This window comes from Nyctibius grandis, chromosome 1 (genome assembly GCF_013368605.1).
Source record: "Nyctibius grandis isolate bNycGra1 chromosome 1, bNycGra1.pri, whole genome shotgun sequence".
Lineage (NCBI taxonomy): Eukaryota > Metazoa > Chordata > Aves > Nyctibiiformes > Nyctibiidae > Nyctibius > Nyctibius grandis.
The window spans coordinates 104,291,507-104,313,512 of record NC_090658.1 but is presented as its reverse complement, the minus strand read 5'-3'; the positions used below and the strand labels follow the sequence as shown (position 1 = coordinate 104,313,512).

General features: G+C 37.7%; 1 protein-coding gene across 12 annotated transcripts in view; it reads right to left on the bottom strand.

The window, feature by feature from the left end:
- DST (dystonin) overlaps positions 1–22,006 on the bottom strand; it is a 326,171-nt gene that overhangs the window by 87,189 nt on the left and 216,976 nt on the right. For all 12 annotated transcript variants that reach the window (XM_068410532.1, XM_068410453.1, XM_068410484.1 and 9 more), the window contains 16 exons: positions 21,818–21,964; positions 21,443–21,658; positions 21,113–21,259; positions 19,847–20,080; positions 18,287–18,439; positions 16,006–16,239; positions 15,443–15,724; positions 13,154–13,699; positions 10,586–10,762; positions 7,775–7,898; positions 5,633–5,841; positions 5,044–5,361; positions 4,704–4,870; positions 3,987–4,143; positions 3,587–3,713; positions 942–1,004 (listed from right to left, as the gene is read on the bottom strand). In XM_068410532.1, coding sequence (XP_068266633.1) covers positions 942–1,004; positions 3,587–3,713; positions 3,987–4,143; positions 4,704–4,870; positions 5,044–5,361; positions 5,633–5,841; positions 7,775–7,898; positions 10,586–10,762; positions 13,154–13,699; positions 15,443–15,724; positions 16,006–16,239; positions 18,287–18,439; positions 19,847–20,080; positions 21,113–21,259; positions 21,443–21,658; positions 21,818–21,964 — 3,301 coding nt within the window. The remainder of the gene's footprint in view (positions 1–941; positions 1,005–3,586; positions 3,714–3,986; positions 4,144–4,703; positions 4,871–5,043; positions 5,362–5,632; positions 5,842–7,774; positions 7,899–10,585; positions 10,763–13,153; positions 13,700–15,442; positions 15,725–16,005; positions 16,240–18,286; positions 18,440–19,846; positions 20,081–21,112; positions 21,260–21,442; positions 21,659–21,817; positions 21,965–22,006) is intronic.

The following is a 22,006-nucleotide window of genomic DNA, read 5'->3' as shown; positions in this document are numbered from 1 at the left end:
CAATACTTAAGATTTCAAGACCTTCTAAACAGTATTCTGAGTCACAGTATCTAACAGTCTCCCAAATAAGAAGTCTCTGAATGTGTTAGTTATTTCCAGTTCACTCTAAATGTGGTAGCACTACATCTGAATGGCCTAATATAAGTTCCTGTTTGCAAGAGCTTCTCACTTCACAGAAATCATTAATACACACAGGTACACAAATACCTCACAATCTTTCTACCCATCGTTATTTTAATATTTTAAGTAACAATTCCATGACAAAAAGTTGAACATACTGGACTACAGTTTCGTTACTTGTATGAGAGCCCAACATACTGCAATAATATTTTGCTCACATTCATGTACCCAGTATAAATGTGTTTTATCACTGAGAGAGCACAGCAGACAGACTGTGTGCTAAGTAGACTGTAGTTTAGGAGAACAGACACTGCTGACTTGGGATGCGGTAAGTGGCTACCCGTAAGCACTTATGAAGTGCCTATGTAAGTTGCTTTGTTTCTGTAAAGGGTTTGGTCACATACAGTGACACAAATGTATGTAAAATGGGTGCCTGTATATATAAGCATGTGTATGTGTGTGTTGTGAACGCTGGTGAGTGTTAAAAAGTTTCAAACCACATACATGTGTTAGAATTTTCTCAAAAGCCACACGTTATCTTAAAATAGCGACCCTTGTATACATTTATAGAAGTACATATTGATTCAGAAAACACAGCCAGATTTGATCTGTCTTCAAAGAAAATACTGAAGCTAGGTATTTTTACAATTAATTTCAGTATCATGTCCTAGTCAATATTGTTTCCTTATGTGATGGTGATGTGAAATTTCAGTCTAGTAGTGACTGCTATGAGATTTATATACAACATTTTAAAAATACTTACATATTTAAAAGTAATTGGCAAGTGCTTGCCTTTATCACATCCTGAAATTTTAACTGACCTTTATTTTTCAGGAAATCCTGAGTTCCTGGAGCTCCTCCTTCACCATTTAACATTGTGCCACCTGTGGATCAAGACAGACCAAGTCCCATGCTTATCTGGACCTTTTCCCACCAATAACACAGCACTGCATTTCCTCTTCAAAACAACACGATACATAGCTCTCATTATAACATTAAAGAAGTATCTGAATGCTAACCTTGTAATAGCAAATATTTTATTTAAACTGGTTTATATATTTTAAGGTTGTTTTATGTTTTAAGCTGCTCCAGCCAGCTAGTACCAGAAGTGGTACCACATATGCACACCATATGCATAGCAGGTGGATGTACACATGGATGCACATGAGTATGCACATATGCATGATGTATAAGCAGTCCTATCACTAACAATACTATGCTAAACAAATGACTATAGTGGACAAAGGTCTATGCCCTAGCTTAGCCTACTCACATAAAGGCCCACTCACATCCATATGGCTAACATCACTTCCTTCCTCTCCCCAAAAGGAACCTGTTCCCTACTTCTTACTGAGAACATGGTTTTACCCAGCCATGCCTGGGTGCAGCCTGGCAGAGCTAGCTGGCAAACGCTGAGAGTCTGAGGAGAGCACTAAACGTTAAATAGCAAAGAAGCCCAAAGTGATCATTGCAGATCCCACAACCAAAAGCACTGCTTGATCAAGACACCTTTACCCACCTGGGAAGTGGTTGAGTCACCATCCTTGGAGGTACTTAAAAGACATGTAGACATAACGCTTAGGGACATGGTTTAGTGGTGGACTTGGCAGTGTTAGTTTAACAGTTGGACTTGATGATCTTAAGGGTCTTTTCCAACCTAAATGATTCTATGATTAAGCAGCACCTTACCTGTGCACAAAAAGCTCTCGATACCAACCAGACAAATTCCTCCCTGTCTTGTCATGAGCAAGACTTGAGCATGTGCTCCATGACAGGGATTGCAATGTGGAGTCACTCAGAGGCAGCCACTCACCCAGGCAGCCCTACTCATTAAACATAATTTCAAAGCCTCTGGAACCAGGGCTACATGGGCTTCGTAAAATGCTGTCAGACCACAGCGCTGGGGCATGCAGTCAAGCCACAGAGAACTGCAAGGAGAATCACTTCCCACTCTCCTGCACATATGTATTCTCAGATGAGCAATTAACAGAGAAAGATTAAAGGTTGCCTTGGAAAGGGCTATGCATCCACCCCATAGTACCAGCTGGGAAGTGAGGAGCACATTAGTGGCAGCTGGAGGATGGCAAGAGAAAATAAACCAGATAAGAGAAGTCACACGTCCCAGCCAGAGCCTTGTAAATCTTCCTGGTCTATTAGCTCGACTCTGGTATTTATAACTGTGATTAAGTGATACACAGTACAGCTCTTGTCTAGGAGGGTGAATACTCTAGTCTGGAGGATTACAGCTGCTATCATATACTAGTTATTTAATTATTTTTCTATTGGGATGCATAGTAGTAGAGAAAGGGGCAGAGAAAGGAGCCCAAATATCACATATAAGGTTCCAAAACGTTCTTTGAAAGACTTTTAATTAAAATTCAAACAAGAATGAAACCAAAGGCAGCTACTACAAAGAGATGTGGAAAAGAAAGTGCTCTGCTCTTGCCAAATAAGTATCCTCTGGCAATCCCCCTTCTCCCAGTCCTTTGCAGATGACCAGTGAAGGCCAACACACTTGAACTGACTGGGTCTGGAAATAAATTCCAGAACTGACTGAAAATGTGCTTATGGCCATTAAAACACCCTTGGTACCACGTGCCTTGAACTATGTCTTGAATGACACTTAGCAGAATTACTGGTTTCTGTAAAACAAATTAACACTTAAACACTAGAGTACAGAAAATAATGGAAATAGATTTGCTGTCTTTAAAATCATATTACTGGTAAAATGGATCTAGCTGAAGCTCCAGACTGGATGCACATTTTGGCCCAGGAAAGTCATGCTGGGGTATGAGTTGATTCCCTTCTGTGCTCTTGTTTCAACTAAAATATTGACTAGCATTAATTATGCTATCATATTGGGATGAGAAGTTTGCCTAGGCTCACTTTTTAGACAAACCATGTCCTCATCACCCTTCTAACAAAAACTCTATGACTCTGCAAACCTTTATGTGTTTGTTTGGTGCCTTGTGGCCATGAAAGAGGTCTCTCTGTGGTAGCAAAGGTGTGCAGGTACATCAGTGTTTGCAAAAGCAGGGTTTGTATTTGTCCTACTTGCAGACTTGGTGGATATGTGAAGCCCTGAACACCGATCAGAAGTCGTCAGTTTCTCATTACCAGAACTTTTCCGGGATGAGGTGAAGGCAACTGTGATACTGTTCATTTTGTTCATTATCTGGGAATTACATACTGAAGTAACAGCTTTAGGACCTGTTAATCATTAATATCAAAGTGCTTTTACACTATTCTGGCAGTGTAAAGCAATCAGAATGTGTACTGAATTACTACAGCAGTTAGTTTAAATGACAGTCATAGCAAACGATGGTGAGAACAGACATGGCTACCTGACTTCTCACAAGCCATAATATTCAGAAAGCTAATCCAAGGGTGAAATATTTTAATTTTTGTCTTAAAGGTTTTAAAAACTCCTGAAATGGCAGGCTCACCTGATTACACAAATGCATACCTGATTTTGCAACTGCTCTCTGTTTGGCAGGAGAAGTCACAGCAGTAATTAGATTACACAGCAATGTTCCTCTGCTGTTCATTTTCTGCAGTTCAGGTGCTTTTAATGTCCATTCATCTTTTAAACTCTGGTTAAGAAAAATAGTCATTTGTTCATTACAAAGCTGATTTCAAACTTAAAAGATTTAGTGTAGAGAAAGGAATAACCTTGCTACTTGGGAATCCCCTGCTGTATATCCAAACATGCAAAGGAAATGGGAATGTAAATGTAAATGTAAACTCTGCAAGCTTCCTAGTCCCAATTACTGTGACTGCTTACCCCTTGAGTCTGTACTTTTATGTTACTAATAGATGTCTTATTTCCTTCAGCCATATTTCACTTCTCATCTACAATGTCTTACCAATGTATCTTCCAAAGGTTTCTTTAACTCCTCCGTATTCAGAGACGGCTGCGCTGCTGGAATTCGTTCTGTCGTCTCTTTTATCCATTTCTTTAATGATTCTACAAGGAGCTCAAAAGTATCCATTTGTTTCTGACAAGATGATACATCCTCTTCTCTAGACAAAGACAACAAAAGAAATTGAGCACTGAATGTCAGTATTCCTTCTGATAATTAAGCTAACAGATATTATCAATCTGATATTGCTATTCCTAAATTCAAAGAGTCACAAAAACTAATTTTATGGATGTGAGCAGAATGTGGGAAATCTAGTCTTGCTGCATAGGTAACTTATACCAAAGCTCTAATTATTTCTCCAGTTCTCCTTTGCAGCCTAATTCCAAACTGTACTCTCAAGCAATTCGCACACGCAGCAATTTATATTCTATAAGAAAGGGGAGAAACAGGGTTTTCTTAGAACTGACAGGACTCCCGTGAATGTCACAAAATTTGAAGAGAGTTACTTGTCTTTACAGCTGATGTTAGAGCTCCTGAACCAGTAAGACAACCTACAGAGGCGTTTCCAAATAGAATCTATTGGTTTTTTTTAAAGAAAACAATTCTCTGCTCTGTGGTTAACTTCAATCCCTTGAGATTGCATACAAGAGGACAGCAATCATCACAACATCCACACTGTATTATTAGCCAAGGTGGAAACACTTTGATTATTCAACTTACTTTTCCTTTACAGTCTCCTCTACCTCTCTGAATTTCTTTGACAAAGCATTTACTTTTTCTAATACCAATGCTTTATCTCCAGGAAAAGCGTGGAATGAAAGTTCTTCAAGAAGCTGCTGCAAAACTTCCAGATCCTTCTTATGTTGTGCCAATTCTACACTAGCTTCCTGCAAAACAGGATTACATTCTTCGTATTAGACTTTACAATCACTTGTTCAAAATTAAATTCTTGATTTTAGCTAACCAACCAAAGTCAGGAAACAAGCATGCCTTATTTATTTTTCAAGCACTTAGATACGTTAGACTAGAGATGCACAATATATATGGAATGGTACAGTACCTGCACATACTGAGACACTTCACTAACATCCTTTCTTGGTGCCTCTGTCTCACTGAGTCCCTGATTTTTCTCATCTAGAAATGACTGAAGTTTTTCTGAGAGACCTTCAAATAACTCCACTTTAGTCTTCAACTCCTCCATTTTCATAAGCTTCTCTTTATGCTTGTTACTTGCTTCAGAAAACCGTCCTGCAAGTTCACTCATTTTAGCTTGCAGTGTGGATGCAGTGGATGGATCTGCTGTTTCCATAAACTTCTTAACTTTTTCATTCATTGTGTTTATACTGCTTTGGCGACCCACAATGTCTTGTTCTAGCATCTGAAACAAGCAAGAATTACTTTGTATTGCTTATAACTAAATTTTAAGAAGCAAAACCGGTCCATCATATGAAGCAACAAATCAGCACAGCTAGGCCATCCGTGTAGATCTATTTCAGCTACAAAAATCCTGATGTGCAGTTTCACTTCACGCAACAGTCCTCTTTATTAAGTATTTTGAATCCATTAAAAATGTCAAACTAAGGTTTTAACTCTTTCTTGAAATCTGAACTATCAAACAAATGTTTCTTCTTTCAGAGAATGCTACTTACAATGCTTTTACTAATAATATCCTGAATAGCAGCAGAATTCAAAGGCACTTGATCATGTTCTTCAAGGCTCTTTTCAACTCCTTCCATCCAATCCAACATTTCATCCAAACCATCCTGCACGCTTAGGGATCGTGTCAGAGTTACTTGGAGCTTCTCATTCCTTCCATTTACAGACTTGGATAAATTGTCATACCTCTCCACAATATCATCTGATAAAGAGAAAATATATTTCAATTTTTTCCTTTAGCCCAACTAAGCTTTTAACTCATTTTACCAGTTCTCACCAGGTAAGTGTGAGTCAAAAATTGCCTACATCAGAACGAAGCACAAACATCAGCTTTATTCAGTAAAAACACACAAGCAAAGATGAAAATCTTCAGATAGAGCCAAGAAGCCCATAGGTCAAGGGAAATAAGGGAGCAGCTTACAGCTGTGCTCCCCAGCTTTTAGAACCTGGTTCCCATGCAGCTCTAGCTTATGACAGCTGTTGACTGTTCCCAAGAAATAAAACAGTGGAGTATTAAGACAGCTCTTCTACAATTATGTCTCTTATGTTATTGTTAGAGCTGAAAGGTTCTTCCAGATGGTTCTTCAGTAGATCTTCAACACTTTCAGGGTAAGCCTCTGAAAGTTACAAGTTCCATGTACCTCCCATGGAGTTTCATCACCGACTCCAAAGAGGCAAGCTCACAGTCATTTTATTTTGTTGCTTTGCAAGTTACTTATGGGATTCCAGTAAGAGATAGTTGTGTGATACACAGAGAGAGTCTTCAAACTTCAGACGGTGGTGAATGTCACGCTCTGCTGCTTCTCACAACTGATAGGAAAGAGTATTGGGTGTAGGTGGTAAGGTTTTGGTAGTGGCAAGGTTTTTGGCCTCTGTGAGAAGAGGCCGGGGCTGCCCCATGGAAGACACACACAGTTCCAGCCAGCTCCAACCGACCCACCACAGGGCACAGCTGAGCTCCTCAGCAAAGCTGGTGGTGCTTCTGGGAAAAAACCCTTTAAGAAAGGGGAAAATGCTGTCTGAGACTGAGAAGTGAGGGAAAAGAAAGTGTGAAAAGTAGCCCTGCAGACATCAAGGTCAGACAACAAAGAGGGGGAAGAGGTGCTCCAGGGACTGGAGCACAGCTTCCCCTGAAGCCTGTGGACAACCATGCTGAAGCAGATAACCACACTGCAGCACATGAAGGACCCCATGCTGGAGGAGGTGTATATTTCCTGAAGGAACTGCAGCCTGTAGAGAGCCCACACTGGAGCAAGATTATCCTGTAAGTTTTCAGCCCATGGAGAGGACCCATGCTGGAGCAGGGCAAAAGGGTGAGGAGGAAGCAGCGGCAGAGAGGAGCTGTTATGGACTGACCACAACCCCCCATTGTCCATCTACCCTGCACTGTTTGGCAGGGAGGTGTGAGTAGTTGGGAAGGAAGGAGTGATGGAGAGCCTGGAAAAAAGAGCAGGGTGGGAGGAAGGCGTTGCTTTAATTTATCTTTGTTTCTCACTATCTAAACCTATTTTATTTGGCAATAAATGAAATTTAATTTTTCCTAAGTCAAGTCTGTTTTGCCCATGACAGTAACTGGTAAGTGATCTCCCTGTCTCTACCTCAACCCGTGGGCTTTTCCATATTATTTTCTACCTCCATCCTGTTGGGCAAGAGGGGTGAAAGAGCAGCTGGGTGGGCATCTGACAGCCAGCCAAGGTCAACCCACCACAGACAGTTTCTTGAAGTCAGAAGGAAGTAATTCCTTGGCTAAGCAAACTTCAAATAATTGTTTGGAAACAGATAGTTGGAGCCATGCTCCTTGAACCTGAACATGCTCCTCCCCACTGGAGAATTTAGGATCCTCAGCAAATCACTAACTCTGTTTGGCATGCCCATCTATAACATGGGAATTAAAGATAATCCCTATTTCTGGGGAAAAAAAAGTCAAAAATAAAATGACAGCTTTTCAGTGAAAAGCACATGGCTCAATGTAGGAGACAGACCAACAATGAAGTTACTGTAATAGCTTATGACTCAACAATACAAGGACTTGAACGGTGACACAAGAATGTGGCAACTCTGTATTTTGTCTCTTCAAGGACCTGCATGCAGACACAAGTGATAAAAAGAGGTATTTAGAAAAGTAAACATTTTACCCAGTGTTTTCTGAATCTCATCTTTGTCTGGTGTCAACTCTCCCCTTGTGTCCAATAACACTTCAGCAGCTTTTTTCAGTTTTTCTACAGCAATTTGGTGGTTAGACACTTGCCCCTGAAGAACCTGTAAAATTCCACAATTATCAGTTACGCTTGTCAATACAGCTAATAGTTAAACACACAAGGCTTTAGATACGCCATACAACCTAAACTTACTGCTGGGAATAAACTAATTCAATTTGTGACCTCTCCTTAAGAAAAATCTTCACCAGTGCCTATGACTGCTGTTGATCTTCTGGCCCTTGTTTTAGTTTATTCACCATGTTTTTTATGTTCTGTTTTACAATACTTCTCTGACTCAACTGATTTCTTGCATGTCACTTCAAAATGTGTCTTTTGATTAATTGTTTTTAAAGACCACTTGTACAGACTAATATACCATCCAAAAGAAAAATAAACATATTTTTCAACTCAGCATCAGAGAACAATTCAGGGGGAAAAACATACAGTCATCAGCAGTAGTTACACAGTCACCATCAGTTGTATTGACAAAGGATCAGGCTGATACCACAGCATAAACAGGAATAGCTTGAAACAAGATGATTGCCTTCACAGTTTAGGAACCTCCTGGAGCCAGTGTCACTGAATTTTGCCTAGGTTTGTCCATCTAACCAAGGAACACAGGTTTAGAGACTAGGTCAGCCACGACTTGCTCCAGAGTCAACAGAGAAAGGCAGGAAGGCTGTATCAACTTCCAAAACTGGCTTTCTCTCTCCAGTATATAGAAGTGCTTTAGAGTGAATAGTCTTTAAATTATTTCAGGCCTCTGTGCTAGTGTATATGTTACATCTTTGTCTTGATTCACTTTAACTTTAGACAAGTCCAAAATGAAGGGACTTCTCATTTATTTTTTGATACACACCCACTCACTGAACATATGACTCAAAGGTAATCCTATCTGCCCTACCAGGACAAAGAAGCCATGTCAGTGCATTCAGTACTGGTAACCAGAGCACAACAGTATGCCAGAACATAGTATGTCTTGCTGATGCACTTGACACAATGAAACTCAGACAGACCTGAAGAGGGATTTTCCTTACACTAGAGAAATACACTGTACTTGTGGGGGGGAGGGGGGAAAAAAAAAAAAAAAAACAAAAAGAAAAAAAGACGTACCAGAAAACCTTGTATGCTGACAGAAAGCAAGCACGCTGATGCCAGAGGCACTGAAGAATATTCTGAAGAACAGTTAATCCCCATAAAAAGATTAGACCGCATCATGCTGCCAAAATCTGTGTCTAGCTGGATTATCAGCTGCATGTGTTGGCTGCAAGGGACAGCTTTAACTTGCACCACCTGACTTCTTCAGAAATACTCTTTGTTTTGCGTTCATTAATTGGCTTTCTTAAGCCTCCTGTATTTTCTCTTCCTTTGAATCTTTTGACACTTTGTACCCTCTCCCTTCTTCACAGCTCATATTCATTGAGTGCTCTTTTGTGTGGCAAGTAATCCATGTCGGCAGTTCATAAAAGAACCCCAGTACTCGCTCCTTTTGTATTACTTGCATGAAAATTGGCATTATACAGGATATAACTCATTTTGGCATAAGGAACAAAAAGTTTAAATGAAGCTTCAAATTGTAATTGGTGTTATTCCTACCTTTCTAGTGCTTGGAAGCACAAATGTACCTAAATTGTTCCACTGCTAGGAGTTCAAAATTTACACTTTTAATTTTGTTGTCTTACACCATTGCTGTGATTTGTCTCCTCTGATGTGTTACGCACCAAAGTGTTGGCCAGTTCCAGTGGCAGATTTAAAAGATACCACGTGGTAAAGGTACTACTGCTCAGGGTGATGTAAGGGAAACACCTAAAGCATGCACTTTCCAAGAGCCATTGACCATCATTTGTCAATAGCAAACATGTCAGACCTGCACAGATACTCCACATAGCATAGACAAAACAGCAAGGAAATGCCTGACCAATAGCCTTGCTCACTGAAAAAGAAATAATCTTGCATTTTAATTATAGTACAGATGATTGAATGTGTTCATGAAAATATGAGAGTCAGTTGAAAGACTACAGACTGTATGAAACTTTATATAACTCACCTTATAGTTGGGTTCCTAAAGCCTTCTGTAAACCTACATTCTACACAACTAACTGGAGTTTTACCCTCACAAGCTCCATCACTAACCTCTCTTGCCTCTACTAGGATTTATGTAAAGCTGTGAGTTACTCCCTCAGTGGGGAAAAAAAAAAACAACAAAAAAAAAGAAAAAATATTGTTTTTCTGTGCAGTGCAGATTATGTTACATTCACTCTCTGCAGTACTGGATACAACTGAAGCAGGCAAACAGACTAGTCACATCGCACTGCTTAGCCAGTGTGATCCCTTTCACAATGCAGTAACACACAAATGTGAACAGAAAAAAGCAGGAGTCACAGACAACAAACATCACATGGTCTTCTCTATCAGGAACTCAGTCCCAAGCCCTGCTCTGATAGCAAACTAAATCCTTTCTTAGTTCAAAAACTTTCCAGATTTCACCCTATCATTTGCTAAGTGACATGAAACACATCTTGCTTTCACCACTGCTAATGGCATCTTGGTGCCCCATTTCCTTCCACTCTGGTGCTTTTCAGATAACACTCTGTACAGCTGAATTTGAAAACTGTAAAAGTTACATGCCCGCGTGAAAGGCAAGGATTTGGCCTGCAGCCACTTGGATTGTATTAGATCATCCTGTTTTTCAGACAAAAAGCAGTTCATTTTAGGACAAAAGTACTTCTGCTTTTTAAAGCTTTTCACCTTGGTTTCTTCTAGTTGTCTTTGGAGATTTTTGGGATCCGCTGCAATTGGCTCTGATAGTTGTTTGTTCACAGCTACTTCAGAGGCCTGGAGACCTGACAAAAGTCCAGATGAGGCATCTTCATAATGCTGGTATTTATCCACTAGGTCTTTAAGGTTATTTCCAAGGATGCTACACTAAAAGAGTAGAAAACAAACAAGCAAATACTCAGTCATGAAACTGTGTGCTGCATTTCATACCCATCTCAAGGTTGTACTTTCCCTCCTGAAATACTGCATGATTTTTTCCTGTCATCATTCTACTCTCTAAGTGATTTCTGAACCAAGGCATGACAGCCGGACAGGCTACACAGGTCTTCCCAGCTTGTGCTCCTCAAGTGTGATTTAGGATCAATTCACTGATGCAGGTGGGAAACTGGAATCTAACCCATTGTACTAGAATAGGAAAAGCTTTACAAATACTTTTCGATCCACCAACATAAAGATTCTTTATCAGCATTCTGACACCAAAAATGTAGCCAGTGGAAGATAGGAATTTTTTAAAAAAATCAGAAGATATGTGTACATTCATTAAAATACAGACAGCAGAGTATTGCTTTCATAAATGCCTTATCTGCATAGTGAATCCAAAGTGATATGGCTCGGTATGGCGTACGTGCTTTGTTTTGGTCAATTAAGAATGTCATCTGACCAAGAACCTATTAGTCCAATATGTTAACATGCCCCAAAATGCATACAGTGAATCGTCATGTAAAAAGGTCAGTGGAACTCTTTTAGTCTTTTTAGAGATGGTTTGACATGCAAAATGTGATTATATCACGTCATAATGTTTATAAACAGTTACTTTAAATATTTATATTCTGAACCTTCCACACACTGTATTTTAGTATTTACATTTGGTGCTTGGTCTCCATCTGGTGGGCAAACATAGAATGCACTCATTTACAGACCCAGTTAACTGAAAACTGACTTTTAAGATTCCTTCACATATAAGCCTATAAACTCATATGTGTGTGTGCAAATCTATATATATAATGAAAATAAAAGCAACATAAATATTTATTAAAAGCAAAAAGCTTTACAAAAGGCAAAAAGGTTACTAGAAACCCATTTACAACTTGGAAGATCTCACAAATTGTGGAAGGTCTCACTTTTAAAAAGTCTGTCCTTCAAATTCTTAACAAGAGTCTATTTAACAAGAAAAGTCTACCTTGTGTTGGTTTTGCTCGGGACATTTATGGTCAAATATTTAAAGCATGCCTATTACACCAGTGCTAACTGTATATACAGAAAGGATAGAATTTGGCAAGTTGACTAATCTGAGACCACAAAACAAGCTGCTAGCACAGGATTTTTATGTGCATAGAAATAAGCTCCCTGAAAATTTTGCAATGAAATCTTTACATTCACACTCAAACTAATCTAATAAACCAACTATTTCACTGCTCATATAAGTTAAGTAGGAAAATGAAAATGAGCTTCTGCAAACAGAGTTCACAATTCACAAATTGTTCAACAGAGTTTACATTGTTTTTGTAATCAAACAATCAAACCCATGATTTTACAGAATTTATGTTTCTGAGCAAGAAAACCTTAGAGATGAAAATTCTCAAAGATGGCAACTGCTGCAGACAAACACTGAATCAGTGGACACTGAAGCTCTACTAATGAGTCTGAACTTACGATCTTAGAAAATTATGAAATGGCATAGTCAAAGCATAGAGACAGTAACTGTCTCTTAATGGTTCAATTAATAATTATCTCAAAAGTCTACAATTTCAGAATATTATAAATATTGAACAATACTTTGTTGGTTTTTTGAAAACAGCTGGAGAGTTGGCATGTGAGACCAGTTGGTGATATCTGTCTCATTCTACCAGACAGCTTCCATTCGTGAACCTGGCACAGGGAGCTGGATTATCTTCCCTCTGTAAGGTACAGGAGGATTTTGCACTGCTAGTTTCCCATTAGTTAGAGACTAATCTCAGATTGTTAAGGATAAAGTGTTTATTTCGCAGAGTAGTGGAAAAGAATTGCTGTCTTCAAATCAGTACGTTCCTGTATGCCTAGTGCTGACAACAAAGGTCACATTGGGACAATCTATTTCAGGATACAAATCAAATTGAAATTTTAAATATTAATCTTGGCATAGTCTCTCTCTTTCTACATTCATTTTACTAGTAGGAAGCCAAGTAAACAAGCAGTTGTGGGAAACATCACACGGAACATAGAAGAAATGTTATCCATCTGAAAGTACTACAATTTGTTTCCACCCCAAAATGTTACTGAGGCATCCTCTACTGTCATAAACTCAAAGAGTCTGTTTAAGGCTGGAAAGAACAATGAGGAAATCTGGTCTGATTTATGCCTTATAACACAAGGTAGAAAATTTCATCCATTCAGACCTTAAATAGTCTGGTACTTGACTAAAGCAGCTCTTCTAGAAAAGCATCCTGTTCTGTTACCTAACTTTAAGAAACAGAATTTGTTTCATCAGCTAAGCCCTTTTTATACAAACTGCCAAATCAATTATAATAGTCTTTCCTACTCAGTATAAATAAAACTTACCTTAGTATAGAGAGATTTAAAACGATGTGAAGCACTATCCAGTTTATTTTGCACTTCAGTATATGTAGCTGAAGTATCGATATCATCTTTGTCAACCTTCACACCATCTCTTTTGCTACATGACCTTGCAGCATCTAAAACTCTTTGTCCAGAAATTGTAATATACCGTAAATCACCTTTGTGACATATAACATCTTCTGAAAAACTCTTTTGCCTTTTCAGTTTGACCATAATACCGCTGAAGTCAGAAGCACCTGCCTCCAAATTGTCAAGTTCTTGTTCTGCCTCCTGCAGCCAAGTTTCAAATTCACTATAGTCTGCATCAAATTTCTCAAGTTCTTCTCTTAGAGAATGAGTCAACTTCATTTTCCTTTCTGATTCAGCTAAAGCAGTCTCGTACTGAGCCTTCAGCTCTTTCATGTTCCTTTGCATCTTGTCTTTTTCTTCAGGGGAAAGGTAGTGCCCTTGTTTCTCAAGCAGTGCCTGAGCAGACTGAGTTGCTATTATGACAGCCTGCTGCTGTGAAATAATTTTCTCATGTTGCGCCTACAAGAAAAAAAAGAATAAATTATGACCAGTACCTTCTCCAATGGTTCCTTAGAAACGACGAGTAAAACAAAGTCCATCAAAATGATAAAAAGCTTTTCTAATTTTCATATTATTTATTAAAAGACATTTTGTGAGTAATTTAAAAGAAAGCATGATTCCTGGTCATCATATTTCTGTGCAGTTTCGAAATTTTACAAAACATCCAATGGTAATTTTAGCCAGACACACAGGCCACGACCAAATGGGAGTCTTCAAGTATCACTGGTACTCGGAAATACTAGGATATATATATCACACAAACACCTTCCCCTGTACTTCTAAAAGACAACTCTGTATAGTAAAGCCAAACATTATCAATCACTTCAAATTTTTTTCCTAATAAAAATTATTTGCTTATTACTTAACATTTAGGGTAGTGTGCTTAGTGTAATCAAAATTTTCCTAATTCCCTGTCTCAAAATAGGATTTATCAAATAAAGCATTCAAAGGTAGGCAACTTTCCAAATCAAAACTGTTCCATTTCCTGCTACATATATTATAGCTACCATTTCAGATAAACAGACCAAAAGGAGTAAAAGCATCAAACATTAAAAAAAATCGATACTTTCTTCTTATATTGAGTGAAAAAAACATTATTCAATTTTTTAAATTTCATTTTTCAATTTCAAGAGCAGTGATTCTTATCAAATATACTTAGCCATAAAACAGGTCTGTTTAACTTTAAAAACTGAGACATTTTATGCATGTAAATTGTTTAAATCTCATTAAAAAAATAGTAAGTCATAGGAAGTAGAACTATATGCCAAATAAAAACCATATTTCAAATACATTCTTTCAAAAAATCTCAATTCTTGAAGGTCCTCTATTCCCATGTAAAATAGCTATGTACAATAGACTGGTTCGCTTTTCTTCCATGAGTACTATGGGCAATTATCCTGTAGGCGTTAGGTGCAGAAAAGAACTGCCAAAAAAGTGGAAGTACAAACATTATGTACACGAAACCAAATTATTTCATTTTCTTAGGCTGTTTTTTTTCTTTTTAGTAAGAAAGAAAATCCAAAATAGTATCAGCTATCAGCATAATAATTTTCATCAACATGTTCATCGAATCACACCTAAAAGTTCTTAGTTGCTCAACTCTAAGTGAACAAAAGTCGTAAAACTGAGCTCTTATTATTTTAAATGCTTTCAATTATGTTACCTGGAAAAATCTATTTTTAAAATGCTGTGCTGTGGTTTCATATAACTCATCCTTTTGAAGCTTTCAAATAGTGCTTTGCCCATGTGTTAAAAGTTATAGGGAATGAAGACTGTAATTTCAGCAAACTATTATTTGCAGCTATTGGTGATCAGTGTTCACAGGGAACTGCAGGGGGTTGAATCATTTGACTATTACAAAGATTTCTGAAAAAGTCACATATTGCTGCTTTTCACATTTTATTTACCTGCATTAATTTCTCATTATAAAAATTAAGAATAGACTTACCTCAGGATTCTTAACATTTACCTTGTAGAATATGTTCGTTTTCTTATTTTGCAGGAAACAACCACAGTAACAGCAAGAAAGCGACAAATATGTAATGCATGCTAACTATCAAAATGCCTACCACTGTATATCACTAACTTCCTAGTGCCTGTTCCAAAGCCTATGACAGAAAGGATGAGACTGAATTCACACTCATGTTGAATAAGGACTGACACGCTTAGCACCTAAATGTTGAATAAACTCAGTAACAGTACCTTGACTTTCTGATACTGCTGGTTCAGATTATCTTCTGTGCTTTTTACTAGTCCATCCACCTGAGTTTCAATGTCTTGCTGAATTTCCAGCAGATTACCATTGACATCATCCTCCTCTCCTTCCAAAGCCTTCACATCTCCCTCTTCAAAGTGTGTTCCATTCTGTTCTATTGCATGCTTAAATTTCCGGCCATGCTCCGCTTCTTTATCCACATTTGATAACCAATCCAAGAGATTTTCTATTGTATTTTTACTTTCTTCCAGCTGTTCTATGGCTGCAACCTACATTGAAATTTCAGTTTCAGTTTAGAAATCTTCTTTAGGCACTACAAAATATCATATGCAAACAGACCATTTAAAATACATTAACATTAAACAAAATTTTTGATTGACATACATATTGCTGTTTATTTTATAAAGAAATTAAACCTGCGAACAGTTTATTAGTCACCCAAATGAAATATGATTAATCTCTCCACAGCATATCAATAATAAATTGCGAGACTAATCCTGTAAGACACATAAAAAGTTTGAAGAAAGGTATGAAATGGTTGCCTAAAAACCTTTTCTGTTTCCTGCTTAATTGCTGTTGTCATAGCTTTATCCAGTTCTTTTTTGGACTCTTCCGCCTTCTGACTAAGGAGCAAACACTTTGTCTTAGCTTCATTCAGTTTCTGTTCAAGAATAGTCTTGTCTTCTTGTGACAACTTTTCTCCATTCTCTTTCAAGAAGGTTTCAGTATTTTTCACAATCTCTGCCAGTGTCTGGGCACTCGTTCTCATGTCTTTTTGTATTTCCTTTTGAGAAAAAAGAAAGCAAATAGGACTAAGTAAATTATTCACTAGATCTTTCCAGTTAACTTCATTGGAACTATCTCTGTTCTAGGGGTAAGCACCACACTGGTCCTTTTTAACTTGGGAGAGTACATGACACATTACTAAATTGCAGATAGGATTATTAAAAAAATAAAAGCAATTCAACATCTGACAATGTTGTTGCAGCTTAATTTTTTTGGTTTTTTAAATTGCAAGCCTGTTGGCTTACACTCCTGTTCAGACTGAGGCCACTTTTTTCCTTTGTTTAGTAGCTCAAATATTGTATTTCCATGTACACAGAAGAAAATATACCTTATTTTTTAGGTATCGAGAGAAAGTAAATCTGCTACGCTGTACTTAGTACAGTGAGTCTCCTGATAAATTCCGTTCCATTACTATCCTAACAGAAAGCTGCGGAAAATACAGGGACTGAAAAAAAGTCAGAAACTTGTAGTCATCTTTCCCAGGTGGAAGTTTTCCCATATTTCTTGGTTTTGTTCAGGCCAGAAATACCATAAGAATATTTTTCCTTAATTGTAATTGATCATAATATTTCAATCTTCAGAGAATGTTTAAGTCCATTAAATTTCATAGAGGACAGATGTTTAGTTTTAGTTTATCCAAAGCAGTTTGCCTAGTCCTGTGATAGAGTCAGATAAAAATATCTCCCTCCCAGTTATCTGAGGGGAGCTTTAATTACAACAATAATTATGCTGTTGAATACATTCACCCAGTTACTGAAATAATGAAGATTTTTTTCTTTATAGGCAGTGTAAAACTCTTGAAGCTGCAAGACAAAACATTTGATTCTCATTCTAGACTACAGATTTTTCAGCAATTATATGGCATCTAAAACTGCGGCTTGTTTTAACACTTCAGCAAGTATGTTAGAAAATTTCCTGGGGACACTATATTAAGACAAGATTCTCCTTCTCAGACAAAGATCTCTGTGATCCCTTTCAAACAGCTCACTGAGGACGAAAGCTTTCGAGAATCTTTTAAGCCCCCATTCACCTCCTGAGACACTCTTCTACAACGGCGTCTACAAGAAATCAGTCAGCAAATAACAACTAGTCTGCTAGGCAGTCACAAACAGCTGATGGAAAAAAGATGAAGCATATGCTGTATCAGTTCTTCACTCCCATGGGTACCCCATTTAGTTAAGACATGTAAGCGATATTAAGAGGTACCGCAGGGGTGTCTGTATCTTTCCACTGACTATAAGGAGAACTTTGACAAACTAGATGTGTTACTTTAAAGATAAGTAAAGCAAGGCAAGATGAATAAGGACATTTCTGCCTTTATAGATTACTAAACCTGATTTGGAGCTCTACAGTAAACTACCACTAGGAGAAGGAGGAAGAAGAGTACCAAGTCCTTCAGTCCTTTAACTATCATAAACTCAGTCAGTATCAGTCAGGACAGAGTAAAAGCTTATAGATGACAGGATACAGCTGAAAAGCAAGGTCTCAACAGGAAAGCAGGTAAACTGAAAGGGCTCTGTTACACAAGGACATCAAGGAGATTGCAAGCAACACCAGAAAAAAAACAGAATTAAAACCAAAACACGAGCAAGGCAATGGAAAGCCTCAGGCAAGAGAAAGCCTTGCAGCAAAATTATTCAAAGTACTGTGAACAGGAATAAGCACTCCCTGATACCAGTTAAAAAGCTGGTTACATTATTTTAGTGTAATAAACAAGCGTGATTTTATCATATCCAACAGGAACAACCTTAAGATAATATATAGCAAATATCACGTCTGCTCCAAGAGTGCTTCTTGAAGTGTCTACTACATACTCCCTATTGTAGTGTCTCCTAGTTTGAAAGTTGCTTTACTCCCAGTGGCACATGCTGGAGTGTATTCATGGGCAACAGTGTAAATACACTCCATTAAGCCTTTACTTTTGGTAGGTCAAACAAATCTTTTACTTCCCTCTCACACGATGGACTTGTTACTCAACAAGAGAGTCTAGTCACTCTCCTGTGCACTCAGTCTTCTTTAACTTATCTGACTGGAATTGTGCATACCTCCTGTTTGGTCTGGTATTGTTCTAGCTCAGCTTTGCTGTCTCCAATAACAAGAGACTCTCGCTGTCCGATGAGTCGATTTTCAGTCTGTGTAAGCAAATCACACATTTCCTGCAGTTTCTCTTTGCATTCCTGCTGCCGTTCAGCCACATCCTATATTAGAGCCAAATAGAATTGAACAATAAAAAAAAAACGTTCTCAGTTCAGGAACTAACAGACACTCTAATAGGAATTACCTTTGAACATCAATATTGCAAAGCAATCATTTTAAAAGTATGCTGTAAACATGATAGCAGTGGTACAAAGAGCAAGATGAACATACAGAAGTCATGGATAAACCTCAAATATGTTGTAAGTAAAAGAGACCATGTTTGATGGAATTGCCCAATAGAAGTCTGGCCATGCACATATGTGAAAGATGGAATCTCCAAACAACAGAGTGAAAATCCAGTTTCTTAACCGCTTGAAACCTGTGATAAACACTATTAATTCTGAAAAAAAGGATATCAAAACAGAGGTTAGTTGTGATTGTGAGTTAGCTCTTGTTGGTATGCATAATATGTTACCTGAATAGAAAATGTTGACTCCTTAAGCAGTAGAAAAGAACAAAACATGCAAGCTCATTATTGTTACTAAGTCCTACAAAAGTTATCTGTGCCTTTCCTTTACTCAATTCTATGTTTCTTTCACAAAGTATGGTGGAAACAAATGTTCTTAAAATGGCAAAATAATACAAAGTCTTCAGAATGCTAAAACACCTTTCATTATGCGTAAAGTGGAGGTTGAGGTGGTGATTCTGAGTCTTAACGGCGCTTCTATGAGAGGAGATGCAGTTACACTGCAGCATCTTATCAACCTCCTTTGACTCTACAAAGGCTGCTTGTGCTTGCCAACTGCAGCCACGCCAGCTGAAGAGGTAACTGTCTCAACTTAACTCATAGCTTTCCCAGTGCCCATGCCTAGAACTGCAAGTCTCTTAGCTGATTTACTCGTATGTTTGCCCTCTAATCTGTCTCAGTCAAAATAAGACATGCTAGCAAAGACTTAAACCAAATCTGTTTCTTTGACTATAAAGACCTAGAAAAAAAATCACATAAGCAGACAACCTGGCAGATCAGAGGAAAAGAAAGTCTTCAGCAGGACAGAAGTGATGAGCAATGATGCGACAGTAAATTCATTGATCAATACAGCTGCAGCCAGAAAAGTTCACTGCTTTATTTATTTACTGATATAGCTGCTAAACAAACAACACCTGTGAGACACCTGAAGTAAATTTCTCTCATTGCTAGAAAGAGCAGACCTAGTCATCTCAGGCTGTACAGATCTAATGCCCAAAACTGCATCTGTCCATATAATCTAATATCCTGTTTCTGTGACTGTACCAAGGAAAGACAAAAATGACAATTCACCAAAGTTGATCAATACCATGTTTGTCGAACTATGAACGTATCTGTAGTAAAACCTGAAAAGATAGGAATACACTTAATACTGCATGCTGGTGTTAAAATTCCTCATCCATAGACAAAAACAGTCAGCACACATTTACACAGAAAGGCAAACCTTCTGATCACCCAGCTCTTGCGCTGCCTGTAACTGAGTCTCTAAACTTTCCACTTGAGATGTTATTGCTTCCTGTACTTCCTGAAAAGATTTCTGGGTGCTATTTAAGAGCCTCAGCAGCTGTTTGCTCTGATTAGGTGAAAGATCTTGGGCATGTTCAGAAATGAAGAACTGAACATCGAACGCAGTGGACTCCAGTTCCATTTTCTTACAGTGGAGCTCTGCAGCACTGTTCTGTAAATGAAGAGAAGGAAATGACCAGCAATGAAGACAAACTCAGCACAAGTAAAACACAAGTGTCACCACCCTCTGTTCTTAGCTCCTGTTCCAAAATGTTTTTGGGAGACAGTTTGGCCACAGTAAATCAAAACTTTCTGTCAGAATCATTCAGACACATTCAGATATGACATTTGAATTTGTATATGGTTTGCCTCTGGGACAGTTCAGTAATAAAATGTCCAAGTAATAAATAAATAAAGTGACCTTGAACATCTCTATTTCTTTGCTCTCTCATGGATGTTTGAAAACTGGCTGACCTTCAACTCCTGAAGATTTATGGCAGGTTAGATTTAACACTTCTAGGTTCTAGATCTGAAGACCCAGAAATGTTAAAATCTTTACTTGAAAGCATTCCTATTCTTAACAGCAAGAAGACCCATTTCCAGCAGTGTAGCAAATTCTGCCCATAGTCACACACTGTACAGACCCTATGACATTACCATACATACTGGAACTCTATTAAAGCACAGTAAAATAATGTTGTTTTTATCATTCATACATACAGAGGCATAGGGACTTTACTAAAAACTTGATCTGATTTGGTTTTCATGACTCATTTCATGGAGTGTGTAATGAAGAGACTTTTTATCTCTCCTCATCTTCTGTTCTCACATCTAGCTGATTTGGAAGATAATTAAACTTCAGGAAAGATTCTGGATCTTATGCATAAAGATCTGATTTTAATCACTGAAATATCTGTATTACAAATTAGATTTCCAAAAAGGGTCAGATTTATTGGAAGAAATGTAAGCAGAACAAATAGCTTTCTCAGTAAGTCAAACTCTGTAATATTTTTTTCAAGATAAAAAGCAAATCAACAATATTTTATTAGTGGATAGTCAAGTAGCTGTCCCCTTAAGTAATTAGTTGTAGCTGTCTGTTTAAGAAACAGAGGTTAATGAGCAGGTATACATAACCTAGCTAATAATTCATAATAAGTAGCAACATTTGTCAGAAGCACCAACACCTGCCATAAAGGATACTTACTTTAAGTAGTTGTAAACTTTTCTTCATCTCTTCTATATCATTAGTATTCACTATGAAGCCATTCACGATTTTACTGTTTTCTGTGATCCAGTCTGAAGATCTCTGCAGCTTGCTTAAATGTTGCTGGTGTAATACTGCAAGCTTAGACTAGAAAGGGAAGTTGTATATTTATTTATGCCCCTGGATTCTAGTCACATTTTCTATCATATTAAACAGAATTATACTGTTTTTTTTATATTAAGATAAAACAAAATAAAGCAAAACCAAATCCTTTCTTTTTAGCTGGATTACACTGAAAAAACTCCAAAACATACACTGATAAAAACATACCATTTCTGAGTCAACAGCACAGACTATTTGTTTTGCTCGTTTCGAAGATGTATCACAGACCACCAAAAATGCTTCCTGCAAATAGTCATAGCTTATCTTTAGCTCTTTAAGTTTCTCTTCAGGAATATCCCTGTGACAAAACTTTAAAAACTCTTCTGTCAACTTCATGTCCTTTTTTATGATAATTGCAAAGGTAGCCAGTCCTGATTCAAATGACTACAAAGAGAACATATACAAAACGCATTAAGTTACTAAGCCAGAGGGACATTTAAATTTGAATTACTTTAATTGGATTTGAAATCTCTCTTTTTTTATCTAAGGGCTCTTCCTAGCACCCATCACTGATGTAACAAGCATAAAGAACACTTTACTTACCTCTAGGTGTTCCAGTTCATCTTTTAGTATTTCTAGGTTGTTACTAACAGGCTGCTGGTTATCCAGGTGGCTTTTCATATCTTGAAGTACTGCCAAATGCCCTCGTATCTTCTCTGTTAACTTTAAACATTGCTGTACTCCATCGACCTGAAAATTAGTTTTAACAATAAGAAAAGGTTTTCCAAATTG